We start from the raw sequence: 19,304 nt of genomic DNA, 5'->3' as shown, positions 1-19,304 counted from the left end.
TTTTTCCAGGTATACTCATGTAGGGCCCATGTCACTCTTTACCATGCACCACTCGTGTACTCTAGTCAGTCTGAAACATGGTTTTAATGTCTCCTCTTAGGAAGCTCTCTCCATACCTAGTCACAGGCACTGCTTCTCTGGTAGTTTTTTTCCCCCTATAATCTTTCAACCCTTATGTATTAGATGTAAGTTTATAGCCCTGAATTTCATCTTAAAATCTACACCTTCATCGTACGAGTCACAAAAAAAAAAGTTCAGATTCTTTCAAGTATGATTTTCCTAATGTGTGCTGTTCTCTTAAATATTTAGCTCAGCATGAGTCCACTATCAACCTGTCTGTTATTCCTCAAAGCTTTCTAGGCAGAACCACCAGCTTATAGCAACTAGATGCTTTGTCAAAATAGAAGGTATACAGACAGGTAACTGTACATATGTTTACACAATAGTATGATGCACAAGTTGCAACTTTTTTTTTTTTAAAAAAACTTTTCCCCATGATAGAATAAATTTCTAATTAGTAACAAACCTTGAATGTAGGCGATAAGTAGTTCTTCAGAAACCAAAACTTTAAAGGAGTCTTAGTATGTTTCAGCACAGACAACATCATTATGCTATCAAAAGAAAAAAAATACAGCATTTACAGGAACAACTGCCATCCACTAGAGATCAGGTGCATAACAGATTACAAATTGCTGTTTTACATTATTAGACTAACCGCAGTTATGTGTCAGGTAACTGATCTTCACACATGAAGAAAAAGCGGGTAGCTTCAGCCTATTGCAAATTGCTTAATTTTATCTACAAAATTACTAAACCCCTAAATATCTATGTACTTTAACTAGTCAGAGAATATGCAGCCTGTTGGCTTTCACAATCCTTTGAGAACAGAAGTTCAGATTATTTTCCAAAGCAATTACAATTTATTCTGTAACTTCTTAACAATACATTTGTATTTGGTTATATTGTAGTGAGAAAATTCTAGGACAGCTACATACCATCTATTAAACTAAGTCTATTTGGAACCTATGAATGCTATGCAGACAAAAGTTCCTATAATACAGTAGATGCAAAATCTAGAGGATTTCTGAGCTGTTGAAATTTTTTTTTTTTTGTTAATATTCTTGCAAATTCTAACCTTTTTCCTTGTGGAAAGCAGAGCACCTCCACCATTTGAGACCCCCAGATTATAAATTCTGAACTAACCGTAGGAATCTTTCATATAGGTGCCCTGAAGCCACAGAGAATATATTTAGTACATCGTCTTTATCCTGTTTCACGTCTTCATTCTTTTGTCCTCCTGTGAATCCCCTGAAAGGACAAATGTGTTTAATTAAAGGACAAGATAGTAAGGCCCAGCTATATAGGAAAGAGTGCAACAGATTATAAATTGCTACAGTGTTGGTTTAACGTAGTACAACCGTGGGCTTTGGTGTCGTCCCCCCCACACTGGTCAGGGTATCCTGCACAAGGCAGAGCGCTGCAGACACAGACATGGAAGACCCAATAGCTTATATATGAACATCTACTCAATTGAAAGATTGCTGGCTGAGATGCAGCTCCTGGAATGTTTTCAGGCTCCCAGGTAGCACTGGGGGTAAGGGAAGGTTAAGCAGGTGCAAAGCAGTAGCTCAGTTCTCTAGAAACAGAGGGGTCCTATGAAAGATAAGGAGTTAGCAAGACCTGAATTCAAGCAGTCTTAATAGATGGCTGTGAAATATCACAGACCTAACTGTATCATGAAATAGTTTTCCAGTTTCAAGAGAGTTGCAGGTTATTATGGAATTAGTTTTACCATTTGAGAGATTCCCAAAATCCAGATTCGTTCTCACTGGTACCATCACTTAGTAGATCTTCATTCATCATATCTAGTTTTTTCTGAACCTGTAAAGCATAACATTGCTTTAGTCAGTGGAACCACATATTGGGCAACAGCTATGGAGTGTTATTTTGACACTGGCTCTGCTTGTATCCATTTGCATTATGTCTGTGAGCTGATAGGTTACCTAAACAGCTCAGTAGTGAACTGACATTTTCAGAACAGATTCCAAAGCTGTTTTCAGACACCAAAGGCAGGTTAGTCTAGATGGTTAAAATGCTTTGCTAAGAGGTGTTTAGTGACCATCCGTGATGATGGAGACTGGCACAGAAAAACCCTCAAGCAAACCAACCAAGCCCCCCGAAAACCCAACACAACACCTCAACGCCACTTTCTGTTTCTAAGAGCTATTATTGGCCACTGAGACTCCAAAGCAGATACAGAGACAAAGCAGCAAATCAGGAGAATGCTGCAGAATTAACCCTAGCACAAGTAAATTCTGTGAGGAAGTGTGAACCCAGATCTGTTATAACCATCGCTTACCTATCAGTTGTCCTCCTTAAACTTTTCAGCTATGCATTATCTGACAGGCAACCGTAAGAGCCAGCAGATTACTAATTTACCCTTTTTTTTTTTTTTAAAATGTATTCTCACCTTCTCTGTATCAGATTGATAGAAAATTTATTACCAGATGAGTCAAATTTGTCTGTAACAGATAAAATACTGACTCAGTGGATACACTGAATGTTTATTCAGTGTAGAATAGACATATATAGGACGTTTAAAACTGGCTGTTTTTTTCTTAAGTCGTGAGCACAACTGAGTCAGTAAAATGTGAGCATAATTGTTTCTCATGGGCATGCAAAAGGAACAGCAGCTACATGTCATTCTCGCCTGGGTGAAAAAAACAAAACCAAGTCTATAGATAATTCTCTCCATTATAGAAACTGTGATGTGAACTTTGTGCAAACTGCCTCAAACGTATGCTTGTAGGAAGGGATCATCAGGCCTTAATCAAAGTTTCTTCCCCACTATTGGTCAAACAGTCTTTTTTAAGAGCAACTCTAGTTTTTAAACTCACCTTCACTTTAATAATTTTGCTCTTGAAGTTGTTGAGAACAACAATAACTTCACTAGCTTCAGGTGGAGAGTCTGTGCCATCATGGCTGAAAATACAGTAAAATACTGACCTTTACTACAAAGCAGAAATATGTTCTTTATTTCTTCTACACATTTTTCTACATGGTATTAAACCTTAGCACTGTAAAACAGGTTTGAGACATGCAACAAAGTAACAAATACATGTATTTGAACACATACTTACTGGGTTTTTAAAATTAATTAATTTATTTCATCTCACATAACTTATGTTCAGTACGAAATGTGATTTGCTGTTCAGTTCACTACACTTTGGCAAGGGAACTGTTAGATTCACATATTACAATGCCTACCTACTTCAAAGGCTTCACAAGAAAAAAATTAAAAGTATTTCTTATACTGTCCTACCTGTAGATTCTGTAGATATCCTCAGATCTGCCCTTTCTTAGCCTTAGAGTCCACGCACCAGGATTGGCTTTTAACTGGAAGTAACCCTGTAAAGCAAGAAGAATATTTGTCAGTTTCCAAAAAAAGCAAATGTAGAAAAGCAAGTTTTAAGTCATATATTTTGACCCACTGTTTTATACCTGAAAATAGTTATTTGTAAGCCAGCTGATTAACATAACCATAAGGCCTTAAAAAAACCCAGAGAACAGGAGAAAAACCCCAAAAGTTCCATTAAAAATCATTGGTTTTTTTTTTCCCTAAGAGACCAGAGTATGAAAAGGTCTAGCATTATTTGTTAGATGACAGAAAGTCTTCAGGGTGTCCTGACGAAACAGTGCAATCCCAAAGTTTTTTCTGTAAAAGTTTGTCTTCATGTAAGAGTGTGTGAATTTCAAAACACTAGTTGGTAACTACACAGCAGTCCACGAAAGATCTGCCTACAAAACAAAATTTAAATCAATTTTGAAGCTACAGACTGGTACTTCAGCTACAGCAGGAAACAGTAACATAGTTTATATTTTAGAAGATATCTCTTCCACAGAACTTAAAAAATTACAATGTGAAATTCAAATACTGTGTACAAGTCTTGTTGAATTTTCAGGCTCCAGATCTAAATATTTTCTTCTGTGATTTAGATTATTACACCTATAGAAGATATAAACATTTGTAGTGGTGCTTCAGTGTCCCATCTGGTTTTGTACAGTGACCCCAAATGCATGCAATTCCGTATGTGAACCAGTCTGCTTTAGGGAAGGGGTGGGGAAGCACAGGGCATGTTCCTCGTCTCTTCATACCCCTTCACAGTATGGACACTGAGCTGAGGAAGAGGATTCCCAGATACAGCATTGTATGCTGTGGTACATACACTTTGGTTTAACTAATTAGAAAAAAAAGACACCTCCAAGCCATTAAGCGTTACTCCCCAACATACACACACACAATGTGATCACATGTAAAATAAGGGTCATCGTCTTTTCTACAATAAGAAATATTACGTCATTATAGGATATACTTTGGCTAAGAAAAGGCGCAGAGAAATAGAAAATGAGTGTAAGAATTTAAAATAAATATTTAGCATTGGTGAACATTTTTTCCTTGCTTTGTCTTTAATACATTTAAAGATTCCAAAAACCACAATAGGCAATTTACTCCAGTTTTTCACTAACATTACATATCAAGAAAATACTCCAGTGGCTAACTTCCCTTGCCATAATTTCAGTCCATTACCTCTCTCATTGCCCAGTGTGAACACTGAAAACAGGCTGATCCCTTATGCAGCTACCTTATAAAGGCAGCTGCAGGAAACAATCATACGCTTGGATTTCTATCACCTTTTCTCAACTAAATTAAGCAATTCCTGTTCTTTCACACTTCCTTTGTTTTTTAGAATGCCTACTATTCCTGCTGACTCTCTCCATTTATTCCATAGATCTCCTGAAGAAATGGGTCCCAAAACAAGACAACTGTCCACCTAGGCTTACAGTACCAGAGTGGATGGTCTAAGCAGTGCCCTGTCTAGAAAAAACAGAACTGTCTGACTTTCCCTGGAAATAGGTCGCTTAAGAATATTAGCATCATTTTAAGATATTCCCGAAGACCCTTCTCAGCAAGCTGAAGGGAAAGGAGTACATCTTGAAAAAGGTAAGAGACAAATAAGTACACTGCAAGGTTTTAGACACCAATGTTAGGAATGATGTGGTTCTGATATATTTGCAAGCACCTGTGGAGTGTAAGTAACACCACATATCCGTAGCCCGCATGCTAGAAAATCCTCAATGGTTTATGCAAGTGACTGTGCTGACTGTAGGACCAGTAATTTGTTTCCAGTTTCAATCGAATGCTTACCAAGTTGGCCATAACAATGGTATCAACAATGACAGGACTGGTTGAAGTTCCCAGTGTAAACTGGAGTCCCCGAGGTGGCTGTCCGGTAGTAATATCATAGCAGTGTCCTTCCAGAAGCAGATACTCCAATTCATATTCTGCAGCTACAACATTATCCACCTGTAAGGAGGAGATACTGCTGAATTCAGCACTAGCTCTAAAGTGCAAATTTTTATTGATTCAGTTACTCTCTAAAATAGCTATAGAAATTAAGTAACACTTTATTTTACCAGAGTAATTTTATTAAACAAATACCTCAAAAGCCTTAAAGAGCTCAGCTCCTTTAAGTGATGAAATTCACACACATACCATTAAGAGTGTCCCTGACCAAACAGATTTGAATCTCAACTGGTAAGATGCTAGGATAAGAAAAGGGAAGGACTGTTGCTCTATTTCACAATTTTTTTTTTTTTTTTTTAACATTTACTGGAGAACATAGTCAAGTAAGTGATTGGTCTGGCATCTCATAAAAGGTATATGATGGGCTCCAGAACTTTGAATCTAAACCTGTTCAAAGCTAGTCTCATCTAATATTTATCTTCTGAAATAAACATTTTGTTTTGCTCTGCATTACTCTTACAGTGTGCTAAGGTACTGTCAGAAAGGCCAATTCCTTTTTTCTACACCAAACAAAAGTGCCAAGAAAAGAAAAGAAAAGGAGAAAAAAAAAAAAAAAACAAGCCCACAAACCCCAAAAAACTTGGGTCCCTACTAGGCTAAATTTAGATGTAGCCTGAGGACACTACATCAGCAAAATATTAGACTAATCTCACAAAGCATCTTCTCTCATTGCACATCCGAATGACAGTTTAATTGCTATAGCACCAACAGACTGCATATTAGGAATTGGAAATTGTGCACCTGCAAAAGTAAAGCTCCTATTTATTTGGAGGCTCAGGATGGTACTTTGAATGCCTGAAGCATTTAATCCCCCTCTCTCTCAGGCTTTCAATTAATCTAAGGCAGGGCATGGCAATCAGAGGCTTGAAATGCATAGTAGTGTCAGACATTTGGTGGTTCATTTATGGCTTTACAGTTAGGTTAAGAGATGAAAAGCAAAAAAAACCCCAAACCTAAGCAAAACAAAACAAACAACAAAAATCCCCACACAACAACAACAAACACCCCATTTCCTAGATTTCTGAATAACTAGTACAGGATTAGCAATATCAGACTCTACCACTATACTGCATCATATTCCCAAACAATATCAGAGAGATGCAAAAGTAAGAGGAGACTAATAATATAATCTTCAGTGAGAAAGTAACCCATGTCTGTAATGACCACAAGGTTGTACAGACTGTTGCTTTTCAAGAGGCCTATTTGTAAAGGGTTTGACAATGTTGTTACACATGCAGCGGACAGGTTTCTGTACTGCAGGAGTCACCTGCACAGCCGGGGCTGCTGCGGCCTGTCTTGGCTGGTTGTGGAGCCCGAACTTCCCTCTCACCGCCAGGTGAGGGTTGAGACATATCAGTGGGGAAGCTTGTGCTGCCAGCCCATGCCATACCCATTCTGCAGATGAATAGAGGACTTCAGCCTCCAGAGCTGTCAGTCTGGTATCTTTTGCATATGGTGGATTATACATATAACATTACTGGGTTTAATATATATCTGCAGTTCTCCAAGGCCAACTAAATAATGGCTTATTTCAAGGGAAAAGACTATTTGATCGCCTCATTTAACTTTTATTATTTAACATTGCACCCTGAAGTCCAAAATTTTCTACTTTGCATCACACGTGGATTTTCTAACTTTTAATATATGTAGTTTTAGTTCCCATAATAACATGTTACTGTAGTGCATTTTGTAACCACTTACTAGCCCACTATTTCTAGATCTTCTGAAAACTTAAAGTTAACTGCTAACAGCCAGAGGTTGATAATTAGCCACAGGAGTGTGTGCCAGTAACAAAAGCTGTGAAAATGAACAGGTAGCTAAAACTGGCTTGGTGGCTTCTCAGAGCATGGGAAAGTAAGCAGAATTTACTTACCGGAAGAGGACTCAGTTCTTACTTCAAAATTTCTAAACAGAGTTTAAAAAATAACAATCTTATTTTTAGTTGTGACATTAGCTGTAGGGAGCTCTAATCTAAAAGAATTTTTCAACTAATAAATTGAAAAAGTTACTTAATGACCAAAGACTTTCTTTATTTCTAGCTCAGGACACTCTGAAATGTTATATATACACACTCAAAGCATCTGTAGGATCTGCTTCAAGCCTCCAGTGTTTTTCAATCTGTGGTTCAGGCATCCATGAGTAATTGAGAACAGCAATCTTACTGTCAGTGAGGTTTACCTGCATCCCTCCTAGAAAATGTTTAGGGGTCTGCAAACATAAAAGCTGTTAATATCCACAGTTCTATGTTTATTAGCATTTTAAAATTCTACATTTCTTTCCCATTACAAAAATAAGCCCTGGAAAAACAACACCTTTTAAATGCAGTAATAGGAACACACTGATTTCTCTTACCTCCTCTAAGTAAATATTATCAAGGTCATATGGGGTTCTGACAGATTCCACCATCCAGCTCTCAGGAGTATTTAAGTTCAAAGTGAACAGTGGAGACTGGGGCATATCCAAAAACTTGGCAATTGGTCCTGGAGCAAAGCTGTTATCTGCTGTGAAAGAAATCTCCGGCTCCAAAACATAGCGAAAAAAGCTGAAATTTCAGAAATAAATATTTCACTCTTGTTGAACTTGCTGGCAGCATCGGCTTTCCCAAACCTCCAATGTCTCCAAGAAGCCTGATACAAATTTTTTATTCCCCCTTGCATACAAGAGGCTTTGTCCGAAGCAACACAGGTTGTTTTGACCTTAGAACACTCAAAATTTTCATCCTGAAGGACCAACCAGAATGTGCAAGACTCAACCATTAAGATTAGTAAGTTATTTAACTTATATAAATAAAAATACACCCAACTTGTAAACCAGCAGAATTACCTCATGCTATCCACAGATTCCCAGACTCCCTGGGGCAAATTGTGCTATTTTATAAAATAAAAGCTCAAAGCAGTTATTGAGACTTCCTGTAGGACATTTGACCATGTTTCTGTGCTTGCATATTCCAACAGGTTTTTCTTCCTCTCTCTCTTTTTAACCCTGGCATGGTATTGCTTACCTTTTCAGTGGCATGTCAGAAAGTTTGGACTGGCAGTTCATAAACACTCTTAGGTTCATATTTATCAATTGGTTCAAAACCTGAAGTGAAGTAATGAGAAAAAGACATCCCTTAAAATGCTAACTAGGAAAGCTGACCACTGTTTTTATAGACAAGACCTCAAAAAGGCATGTTACCTGCTCATTCTCAATCCTCCCTTCTCATTATTTGCTTTACCACACCCACCTTTTAATTGGTGGTTTTAAGAACAGTTACCTGCTTCCCCACATTGCAGGCATTCTTTCTGGGATGCAGAGACTTTCCTCCTCAAGAAGGGAGTCATTGCAAACTAAACCGTTAAAATGGTGAAACTAAAAGCTACCTAGACGATACCTAAGCATGATCTTATTAGTGTGTAGGATAGTGTAATTAGTTTTTCCACTAACAAATGTATTGTGCAACTCAGACGCACTATTAGAAGGCCATTGGTCACCACCCAGTCAAGGAGGAAGACAAACATTCCAAAATTACAGAACGGAGACAATTTTTTGAAATGCTGTAAAATGCATTACAACATTGTATACATACCAAAAGTAACGGAGCAAGTCTTTGAGCATCTCTGGTCACAGGATCAACAATAGCCACAACATCAAAGTATGTCTCTCCCTCTTTTGGTCTCAGTTTAACTGCACTAAACAGAAGAAAAAACAATTTTAAAGTATCAAATGTATGGATAAACATAGGAAAAACACTATCCATCTCATTCTGAAGTCAAATTACTTCCTAAATACTGTGTGCCTTCTGAAACTAGATAGAGAAAAAGATACATATATACATAATTTCTGGACTCTCACTGTGCCCTGAAAACTGTTGGGAACTTCCCTATTGGATTTTTTTTTTTTTAAAGTTAAATGCAGCTTAAAACCATGGGACTATTAAAAGACAAGGAAAAGCTTATTGCTCAGCAAATGCCAGCAATCCTATACCTGTATCGTTCTTCGAAAAAGTGATATTCAATCCTTGCCTCTCCTTTTGGTTGAGCAGAAAGAAGAGCATCCACTTTCATTACCAAGTCACTTGCACTGAAAAGAAAAAAGAAAAGGAAAAAAAAAAGGTTTACAGAAACTCAGAAAATGCGTGTACTTATCACATTTCTGCCAGTTAGCAGCAAAAGAGAAGACAGACTGAATTCACATACACAAACTAACACTTCTACTGCCTCTCTGCACAAGCTCTGAAAAATTAAACATATTTAAAGGTTAATCCACCATTAATTTAAACAGGTTACAACCCTATTACTGAGGGTACCAAAGGGTTTAACTCTGTAACAAATACAGAACAGCTGGTATTTTAGGGGTCAGCCACGCTACAGGCACTGCATTCCTGAACCTCACCAACCTCTTTTAGAGCTGTAAGTGATTCAGATCAAACCCTTGTTTCGCAGCAGTCTTCCCACTTTACGCTGCAACTCTAAGAATTAGGAAGCAATCCTGTGTGTGGAGAAACTTTTGAGAGAGGGGTCCTATCATTAAAAGAGAATTACTTCCGACAACTTTTTCCTTTTTATTATTCCCATAAATTTTCAGTCTAGTATTTTAAGAATATATTTAATCTTGAAAATGTAAAACCTCTTGAAGGTTCCATGAAAATTGATTTGTACATCATAGCTTTGCCAAGAAGCAATACTGTAACTTAAAGGTCTGTCAGCTTTTCCTGAATTAAGTCAGTCTCATAGATTTATAGTGACAGCTGTTTAAATTGTTCATATCAAAAACACAAGCCTGGTGAAGTCTGCCAAGTTCTACAGTGTTTTCCAATGCAGCAGATAATTTCAAAAGCTTTCAAAAAACTTTAGTAGCATTCAAACCAAAAAAACACTGCTCTGTCCAAAACTAGCCTGTATTCAAACTATGCCCTCTTCCTCCACCCTATCACCCTTATTTCTCTTTTGATTCCCAACACAGCAATGGATGCAAAAGTATTTGCAATGCTGTTAAAACCTGTCCTCCTAGGATTCAGAATCACACAAGATGTCTGCACAAAAGACCTTATGCTTAACTTACTTGACCAGCCTTTAACAGTGGAGAAGCATCATGGAAAAATGTAATGCTAAATATGAGAGAAACTATCTTCTTAGCTATGAGCTCCAACATACACACGCACGCCTATGGACTTCAGTTCTTTTGAACCTGAAGATGACTTTCTTTTGATTAGCTCACCTCTGTGCTTTTTGCAATAATTATCTAGAACTAGTATTTTCACGTTCTTATCTCTACTTCTTTTCCTATCGTTTCTCTTTTAAAAAGTTAAAAGCAGTTTACATGATTCCATAGTACTGACAGTGAAATATATTACTAAAATAATTTTTATATTGATAGGCCAAGCAGCACTTAGCTGAACTGCAAACAGATTCAGAAAGCATACTCCAGTGTCTCATTTTGTTCCTTTCTTTCTGCTTTTAAATCAATACAGTAGTAATCCTATATATGCGTTATGAAACCCTGATGTATCAGGGGTAAATGGTTTAAAACAGCCTGTCAGTTAAGATTTAGCTGGGAGAAAAACCCTCAAGAAGTCTGAAGGCCCTAATATTAATGAAAAGTTAGGCTTCTCTTTCTTTAGAGGAACAGAAAGGTAATCCAGTGCAGAAAGCATTTTCAAGAATAAATGTAATAATGTGCAGCAGTTTATACCACTTTGTAACACATCCCAAGCAGCAAACAACTCTTCTCTGCATATAGGCATCTTCTCTGTTGGTAAAGCTGTCACCAACCAGAGTCAACTAAACCTTGAATGAAACTTCATCTAGCTCAATGCAGCAATGAATTTAGCCAGCCCCTGTAGAATGCATCACCACCCTCATTCTTTAATTTTTCAGTCCACCTGTACCCCTCCCCGACCCCCCAATCCAAGAAACCACTTCCTGAGCTCCTCAGATAACACAGCAGGCTGTTGCCGCCCACGCTGCTGTGAACCAGGGACTGTGATCTCAGTGAGTACCAATACATTTACTGTTTCATGTTCCCTTGAACAGTTCCATAGCAAATTCTACAGACTTGGGCACTTTCCTAGCTTCTTGTCAGTGAGGCTCCAGCCAACACAACTCTGCCAACTTCCGTTACGAGGTGACGGACCAGCCAGGCAGGTTGCTACTAGATACAGGTAACAAATCAAGAACAATGAACTCCGAGCACAGTACCACAGTAGGGGTTGCCAGTACTCTCAGAAGTGCCTCCTGAATCTGGGGGATACAGTTACAGCTCCGTAACTCTACCTCCAGGAGACTGTGAACTACAAAAAAATCACTAAAGCACTTCAAACCCAATAAAGTTATTTTACACGTTTTTCCTTTCTCACTTGCCCCTCTGAACAGCTGAGCCTTGACCACAAGAACACATGCATGTTTGTTTATAGCACCTATTCAGAGTGTACTTGATAAAGTTTTCTCCAGGCTACAGAAAGTCACGTTATCAAGAGTACCACCACTTTTTTGTAAGCCTCTTCACGTTTACTTACAGATCTTCTTCAAATCCCAGCTGCTGAATCTGAGATTTTATTTTCTGTCCTGATGTCTTTAGTATGATGTTCTCAAGGAGGTGGAAATCATCCTGATTGAACATCTCACCATCCTCTAATGGGCCAATAATCTACAAAGAAAGCGGGATCAGCATTATTAGGTAAGGCTACACTGAAACAAAATTCAAAGATGTATTAAATAAATACTCCAGCCCAGTGTTGGTGGGTATCAACTGTTTAGGCTGATATTAATGTCAATGGCAGCAGAGTTTAAGAGATAATTCTAGCTATTGAGAGCCAAGAGTCTGAGACTAAGGCATAAAATAAATGCTTAAAATTTTCACTAAGTACTTGGTTTGCAGAAATTGGGCATTTTAAATTACACATGCAATGCTACTTCCTGAAGGGGCAATGGAATACCAGGCCAATTCCAGCAGTCCAGCAAAACTCCTCCAAATCTCACTCCTCTGGCCTTCAGAAGCCTAAAAGCTACCTAGACAATTCTTGCTATTTTGCTAATGAGAGAAATGGAATACTGCAAGTCATTGCTTGAAATTTTTAACCCATTAAAGTATACAGTAGCCACTGGAACTTGCTTTTTCCCCCCTAACTAGCAAGCAGATGACAAAAGAAAACTGAATGCTGTACACAGCTGGGTTTCATTATTTGCAGTGAAATACTATTGTAAGATAATTTGCCTAATCTAAGTGGCTATTGTAAACAAAGCTGGTGGAAGAGACCAAGGCACCTCGATCAGGGCCAGATACAGCAGCATTTTGCCCAATGAACTGAAGCAGCACAATCATTCAAATTTATCATCCCTTTCTGCCCCTGGACTCAATTCACTCTGTTATTGAGAGATCTGAATTTGTACAAAACACCAACAACTAACTGCATACAGTACAAAGAAAAGGTCACTGCAGGTCTGAATAAATCAAACGGGAAGCAATCCTAAAGACTGCCGAGACCTAAAGAAGGCTGAGGCTCTGTGTCTGATCCCCACACGCTGCTGCTCAAGGTCTGCTTCCTTCCCACACGTGGAATATCTCCTCTACTGTCTGCTGATTGATCTCACCCTTCCATTGCTGATCACAGCCCTCTGCCCCTTCTTCAGCTTTAGAACGTCTCTGCAATATATAGCGTGGGACAGAATAAAATCCACCTTGGGAGATTCAAAGGCTTCTTTGAAAATATTGATATCCATACCCTGAAAGAAAAGAATACTTGACATTGAAATGGGAAGAAAAGTACACTTCTGCTTTTTTTAAATGCGCCTTTTTTGTTTCCATTCAAGAACATCTTTGTATCTTGCTAAAATTTATCCTCAGGTCCCTTTTCTTTGTGGTCTTGCCTGTCACCTTCAAACGTTATCACAACTTACGATGTGAAGGGCCACAGCCCTAGTAATTGTTGCTACTTAGACCAGTTGTTCCATTCTTCTGTTCTTAAGTGATTCTTGCCTAACTTTTTTAAACCTATGTTGAGAAATGTAATTGTAATTTTTTTCTCATCTTTTTAAAGGGATTATAGTTCTCTCTTAACTACCCAAGAAACAACTGACTTAAATAGATTCCTGAATCTGCATTCCTTTTGACTTTTCAAAGTTATGTAGCTTTGATGTGTATGAGGATTTGCTTTGTTTTTAGATGGACTGTTATATTTAGGTAAGTTTACCTTTCAGAGCAAAAACCAAAACCAACACCAAAACCAACAGTGTTCTCTCCATTGTTACTGCATCTTTTGCATATGAATATACTACACTAAAAAATTAATTAGAAGAACAAACGAAGTACCCTACCTTTGTAAATACCAACAAACATGCTTACCCCAACAGCAAATTCTAAGATGTCGGCTCCTGCCTCTAGTGCCTTTGCAATTTCTTCTTTTGCCATTTTGGTGATGAAGTTCTTGGCATTATTTGACGTTTGTGTCTGTAGAGCTGCCCATATGGCTTTAGCGACAAGTGTATTCTGGCTATTTGGATCTTCACTAGGATTATTAATCATGCTAATTCGAACATTATTGCTGGATTTCTGTGTTTAATGAAACATGCATTAGGAAAGTCTTAGTTTTCAGGTGTGCTTTAAATGAGAAGAGTAAGTCTATTATAATAAAATCTATAGCAGAAGCTTTGTATTTCTTAACCAGAAAATCAGATTCCAAATTAGGTAAATAACAGCACAAGGTTAAAAGGATGAATGAAGTAATTTAACATCAAGCATTTAGTTTACGTATAGGCACCACTGTGACAGAAATCTTCTAGATAATACTGTGCTACATAAGACATACAGGACCATGGCCACTGCTCAGAGGTCTGGCAAAACAGTGATTTGGAGTAAGCTATCTAAGATTCAGTTATCTTCCTGGAACAAATGAGACAGAGCAGAGAGCAACGCTCATGTTCATCTCCAAATCAAAACACAGACATCTTCAATTTAGAACCATGGGCTTAAAAGAACATCTTTTCTTTATTATATTAGCATAGTGCCAAGAGGGAATTCTGTCCTAGTACAAGAAGGTCAGCAATGTTCCAGCCCCTAGAAATAAGGTGAGGCTGGAAATTAGAGACCCTGCAGGGAGAACCAATCTCCCCAGGTCATACAACAGGAAGAAGCACAATCTGTGTTTTTCAAGCCTCTACCTACTGCTTTATTAGCACTGCTAACCTGTTCAAATGAAAACATTACCTACCTGATGTTTAATTGCATCATACAACAATTGCCTCCCTGAAGGTTTATCAAAATCACCAACAATCCATAAAGTAACAGGTCTAACAAAGGAATCATCTGCAATTAAAAAAAAGGGAGAAATTTGAGGGTGAAGGGAAGGAAGGCTTCAGTTTTTCCTCATTTGGAGGAGAAATATAATGCACATGCAAAGGGTTTCAAAAAAAGTAAAATTACATAGGGAAGACCTGGATGAAGCTAAGCTATGAAGTCTGGCAAGACAAGAATAATAGTATTGGTATTATATTAGGTTTCATTTACCTCATTCATAAAACCCATATGGGACAGCATGCATAACTGTTTCTATGCTGGATTTTTTTTTTGTTTGCTATCTTTTTAATTTAGAAATTATAAAGGAACCTATAAATAACTTACAGGTTCCAACTAGGGTACAGACATACCGCTTCTTCGTATTGAAGCTGTTAGTTCACAAAATCAGTTTTGTATAGAGAAAAAAGTGCTGAAGCAAACATGCATTTAAATAGCTTTCTTCATTTCCTGCTGGTTCTAAAGCCAACATTATAAAGGAACCAGAAAATTCCCAGAACAACAATATATGAAATGCTAAAGCATGAGTTACCATAAATCTCCTTGGAAGACATTCCTGGTCAAAAAGCAGAAAGGAAAGGGGGAAAGGAGAGAGACATTAATAATTTGATAGTAATCCCAATGTGTATCAAGAAGCTGCACAACTGTACTGGGCATAACTGAATAACTAAAGCTCAAGTCCAACAAGCAACAAGTTTGTGATAATTTTTTTAGAATAAGCTTTGACTTTTTCTTCCCCTCAAATAGATTGATGCTTTATTTTCATGCTACAGCACTAATTATACTACATATTACCAATTTCATACCATACCGTGAAGGCATCATTCTGAAGACCATTTGCAAAAACTGCCATGCCATTACAACTTGGACGTTAACCGTTCCTGTTATCTTCCCTCTTTAAAAACTAGCATGACAATGCTATTTCAGTACTGTTGCTGAGCCAGCAATACATATAATTTTCCTACTATTTTAGAAAATAAATGTGCTACACATTACTGTAACCAGATACCAGTTATTAAATATCTTAGGTGACCCAAAACTGTCAAGTCATGGGATTGCAAATTAATGCACACTTTCAAATGAGCGCGTGGAGGTGTAGGTTTAATTAATACTCTAGAAAGGGAAAACAAGAAACTTTTTCAGATTTAAGTGACTGAACATGAACAAAGGGCAAATACGAGACAGAAGGAGCAATGGGTACATTTAAGTGCGTGCAGGTGGCAGTGGCTGGGGAAACTTGTGAGAGTCTAGTAAAGACGACAGACAGGAACAAGAGGAATTGGTTCAAATGACAGCAGCTTATTTATGATTCCTAACTGAAATGGATATAGGAAAGGTCTGATTAAGCTCTGTATTATGTCTGTGCATGCGTTTCTTACATTGAGAAGTATAGCAGAGTTTTAAGACTAATGGGAGACTATGTATAACTGTAATAAGATAATACTATCATTGAAAAAGCAGTACATGCACTACAGCAATAAAAACAGCACAGACCACGTTAGGTGTTGTCTTATATAATGGGCAATAACAATGTTCTTCTAAATCCATGTAACTTTTAGTGATTTTGAGTTGTGAGACAGAGAGCTAGAATGCCTTTTGTATTTTTCTAGTCAATGTCACTGCAGGATCAGAGCTCGCACTGCTGCATTTCTGGTGGTCATTTGCAATACAGCAAGAGCAGGTTGGGTGGGACTTCGTTATTCACTGAAGGCTGAGTTTAAAGAGGGGAACACCCTTGTTCGACCTATATGCCATGCCTTTAAAAAAAAAAATAAATCTTCCTTTTTAACACTTAGATTGCGCCATTACCCACAGGCCTGAACAAGGCTCAATGCGTCTGTTGAGTACTGTATATACACTTGGAAACACACATAAGATTAGATTTGGGTTCGTAATCCACTGCAGATGTTACCTTTCTTTGTTAAGTAGGTCATGCTGTTTGCGACAGCAGCTGTCTTATCTTTGGAATCCAACGTGGTAAATCTAGCAAAGTCATCCACGTAAAAGTTATCTGAGGAAGAGAAAAAGTATTAAATGCCAAAGCAACTATTCCATGTAAAATGAAAGAAAAATCACTACTATTACCAGAACATTAAGAACACGTGATACTACTTTTTATATCTCATTTCCACTGTTAATATATAATAAGCTGAGGAATATATGTGTTGTATCGTAAGTTACATTAATAACTACATTGCATATTTGATATGCAGAAGTCAGTTGAAAGAATTGTTCAAGTCTCACTTAGTTGAAGTTAATTTATGTACATAATATACATTTAAAAATCCACTGTGTTACTATTTTTCAAGCAACTCAAATACTGTCATTACAGCAGAGTCGCTGCATTGGGTGTTAATACATTTAGCCATGAAAAGTTCTAAAATATATGGCACAGCAAATCTTAAGTACTTCCAAAGATGACTGTCAATCTCTGCTCAAAAGGTTAGAAATAAGAAACAAGCTGTTGCTTTATACATTATAGGACTGTTCTTGGCTTTTGCTAGCATTGCTAATTTCTCAGCTTCATGAGTCATATTCCCCTAAAGGTTTGTATAAAATCAAAACAAATTCCTGTTCTGAAAAATCTGTAGAGATTAATGTTGTTATTGTACATAACATCTCCCCCAGCAGCAGGGCTAGAACATCACTTGGGGTGCTGTTAATACTTTGCCGCTAGAGCTTTCCATTGGGACAGCAAAAGTCTTTGACTCAGATACTTCAGGTTTAATGCAATTAAAAGCATCCCTTACTCATTCCTGTCAGATCTAGGTACTCTCTGTCAGACGTTAAGATTCTTGAGTTAATTCTTGGAACAACATTGGGCTGGTTCATGATATACTCAACCACGTCTTGGTCATTAGATAATTCACCCTGAAGGAAAGAAGAAAGAAGCACTATTTGTTATTTCACATGTATATTTGCCTTAGATAACTTAAAAAAAAAAAACCAAAAACACAACAACAACAAAACAAACCAAGAAATGATGCAAGTTAAGTTGTCTTGTGTATTACATGTTCAGGGACTTTTGAGTCAGTTTTTCCAAATCTTGTTTCTCTAAAGTCATGGCTGAACTCCGCACCTACCAGGTACACAGCTCGCTGGAAGATGCTTGTGGTTTCCAGGATTTTGTGCATTGTCACAGTTTCTAGGTCATCAGGATCCAGCTGGTCTTTTTGAAAAGGCATTCCATTGAACAGCACAACAGGGAGAGGACCTACACCCGTTTGCTCATAGTAACCTCTCGCTGCCTAAGGACAGGGAAAGAAGTAGCTTTACCACGTCAGCCCATTACCACAGGGGTTTGTAACGTTTCCATGCAATATCCACACAAGTCTATTCTAAGCACACTAAGATGTCCTTCCAGCTTTTATATGATACAGAGAATATTAATTTTACGCAGTGCATAAGACACTTTCTGTATCTTACACGCAGAAGATGTCCTTGCCTTTCAGAGTTTCAAAGCAAAAAAAGTTACTACATAATACAGAAGTGCAAAATATTCCATTAAGTTCATACTGTAAATAAATTAATTCCAATGAGCACTTTCTGGTAATAGCAAAAAATGCATAACAGGAAGCAAATGCAATGCAAGCATTGATAGTTGTAACATAAGACAGGGTAGAGGTTTTTTCTTTTATTTTTTACGAACATGTTTCTTAAACTTGTGAAAAAACATTTACTTGTGGCGGAGGGGGTTATTAGGTCAAGACAGATTTCCCCATTTCATGGGCAACCACTCCAAAATGCACCATCATTATTGATACTCTGTTACGGACAGAAATTAATCTGGTTTAGAGGTTCTTACTGAGGGCTTTCCAGACCTTTTAAGGACACAAATATCAAAAAGCTCAGATCACATAAAAGAGTGCTCAGTGTTGTTTTAACTTGTGTCCTTCATATGGAGATAAGCTCTTTCTAAAGGCTTCCTTCCTTATCCAAAGGCTTTGCAATGTTTTAAGATGTGGTTGTGCTGAATGGTGTTAGGTGCACCAGTTGTAGCAAGGCCTCCAGAATGGCCTCTCAAGTCTCCTGGAGGAGAGCACTTTGCATGTGTTAGGAGTTTCTTGGGGAGGGGGTGGTTGCTTTTGCTTTGTTTGGGTTTGATTTGGCGTCCACTATGTAAACTGAAAAGGCCTCTCCTGCCTTACTTTTATTGGTTTTGATTTCCTCAAAATGCTTCTCCCTTCACTTTCGTACATCGGAAGATGGAAAGCATGTGTGCATACAAGCATATTTATACAAGCCTGACTGCATTCCTTACATTTACAGATGTAGGCAGTATCATCTGTGTTACAGAGCTATGGTAGACAGTATTGTCATTCTTTCTTTTAGAATATAAGACAAAAATACATAACCATCCCCCTATAGAACCCGAAATAAAATCTGTTTCATCTCACATATAAGTGATCCAATAGTGATTTGCTCTCCCAGTTTTCTCCATACAGAAAAGCATCAACCCTGAAAATAACTTCAAGAAATTATTTGAGGAAGAGTGTTGAATGCCTTGTTGTGCTCGTTTTGGCTGGGGTAGAGTTAATTTTCTTCACAGTAGCTAGTACGGGGCTGTGTTTTGGGTTTGTGCTGAAAAGAGTGTTGATAACACAGGGATGTTCTCGTTACTGCCGAGCAGTGCTTACACAGAGTCAAGGCCTTTTCTGCTTCTTACCCC

At 37.8% G+C, this 19,304-nt stretch overlaps 1 protein-coding gene across 4 annotated transcripts in view; it reads right to left on the bottom strand.

Annotated features, from left to right (window-relative positions):
- UGGT1 (UDP-glucose glycoprotein glucosyltransferase 1) overlaps positions 1-19,304 on the bottom strand; it is a 48,942-nt gene that overhangs the window by 8,163 nt on the left and 21,475 nt on the right. For 2 of the 4 annotated variants that reach the window (XM_075158057.1, XM_075158056.1), the window contains exons 19-36: positions 17,719-17,883; positions 17,386-17,506; positions 16,548-16,646; positions 15,168-15,191; positions 14,553-14,647; positions 13,688-13,894; positions 12,937-13,068; positions 11,862-11,992; positions 9,332-9,427; positions 8,934-9,036; positions 8,367-8,446; positions 7,718-7,907; positions 5,207-5,365; positions 3,323-3,408; positions 2,898-2,982; positions 1,793-1,881; positions 1,204-1,308; positions 527-611 (exon numbers count right to left, since the gene is read on the bottom strand). In XM_075158057.1, the coding sequence (XP_075014158.1) occupies positions 527-611; positions 1,204-1,308; positions 1,793-1,881; positions 2,898-2,982; positions 3,323-3,408; positions 5,207-5,365; positions 7,718-7,907; positions 8,367-8,446; positions 8,934-9,036; positions 9,332-9,427; positions 11,862-11,992; positions 12,937-13,068; positions 13,688-13,894; positions 14,553-14,647; positions 15,168-15,191; positions 16,548-16,646; positions 17,386-17,506; positions 17,719-17,883 (2,052 nt within the window). Of the gene's footprint in view, positions 1-526; positions 612-1,135; positions 1,309-1,792; positions 1,882-2,897; positions 2,983-3,322; positions 3,409-5,206; positions 5,366-7,717; positions 7,908-8,366; positions 8,447-8,933; positions 9,037-9,331; positions 9,428-11,861; positions 11,993-12,936; positions 13,069-13,687; positions 13,895-14,552; positions 14,648-15,167; positions 15,192-16,547; positions 16,647-17,385; positions 17,507-17,718; positions 17,884-19,304 lie in introns of those variants that run through there. The other 2 variants (XM_075158059.1, XM_075158058.1) reach the window with 2 other exon arrangements.

The sequence above is a fragment of the Calonectris borealis genome, chromosome 9, assembly GCF_964195595.1.
Source record: "Calonectris borealis chromosome 9, bCalBor7.hap1.2, whole genome shotgun sequence".
Classification (NCBI taxonomy): Eukaryota; Metazoa; Chordata; class Aves; order Procellariiformes; family Procellariidae; genus Calonectris; species Calonectris borealis.
The sequence above is the reverse complement of the archived record's forward strand: the minus strand, read 5'-3'. Positions and strand labels throughout refer to the sequence as shown.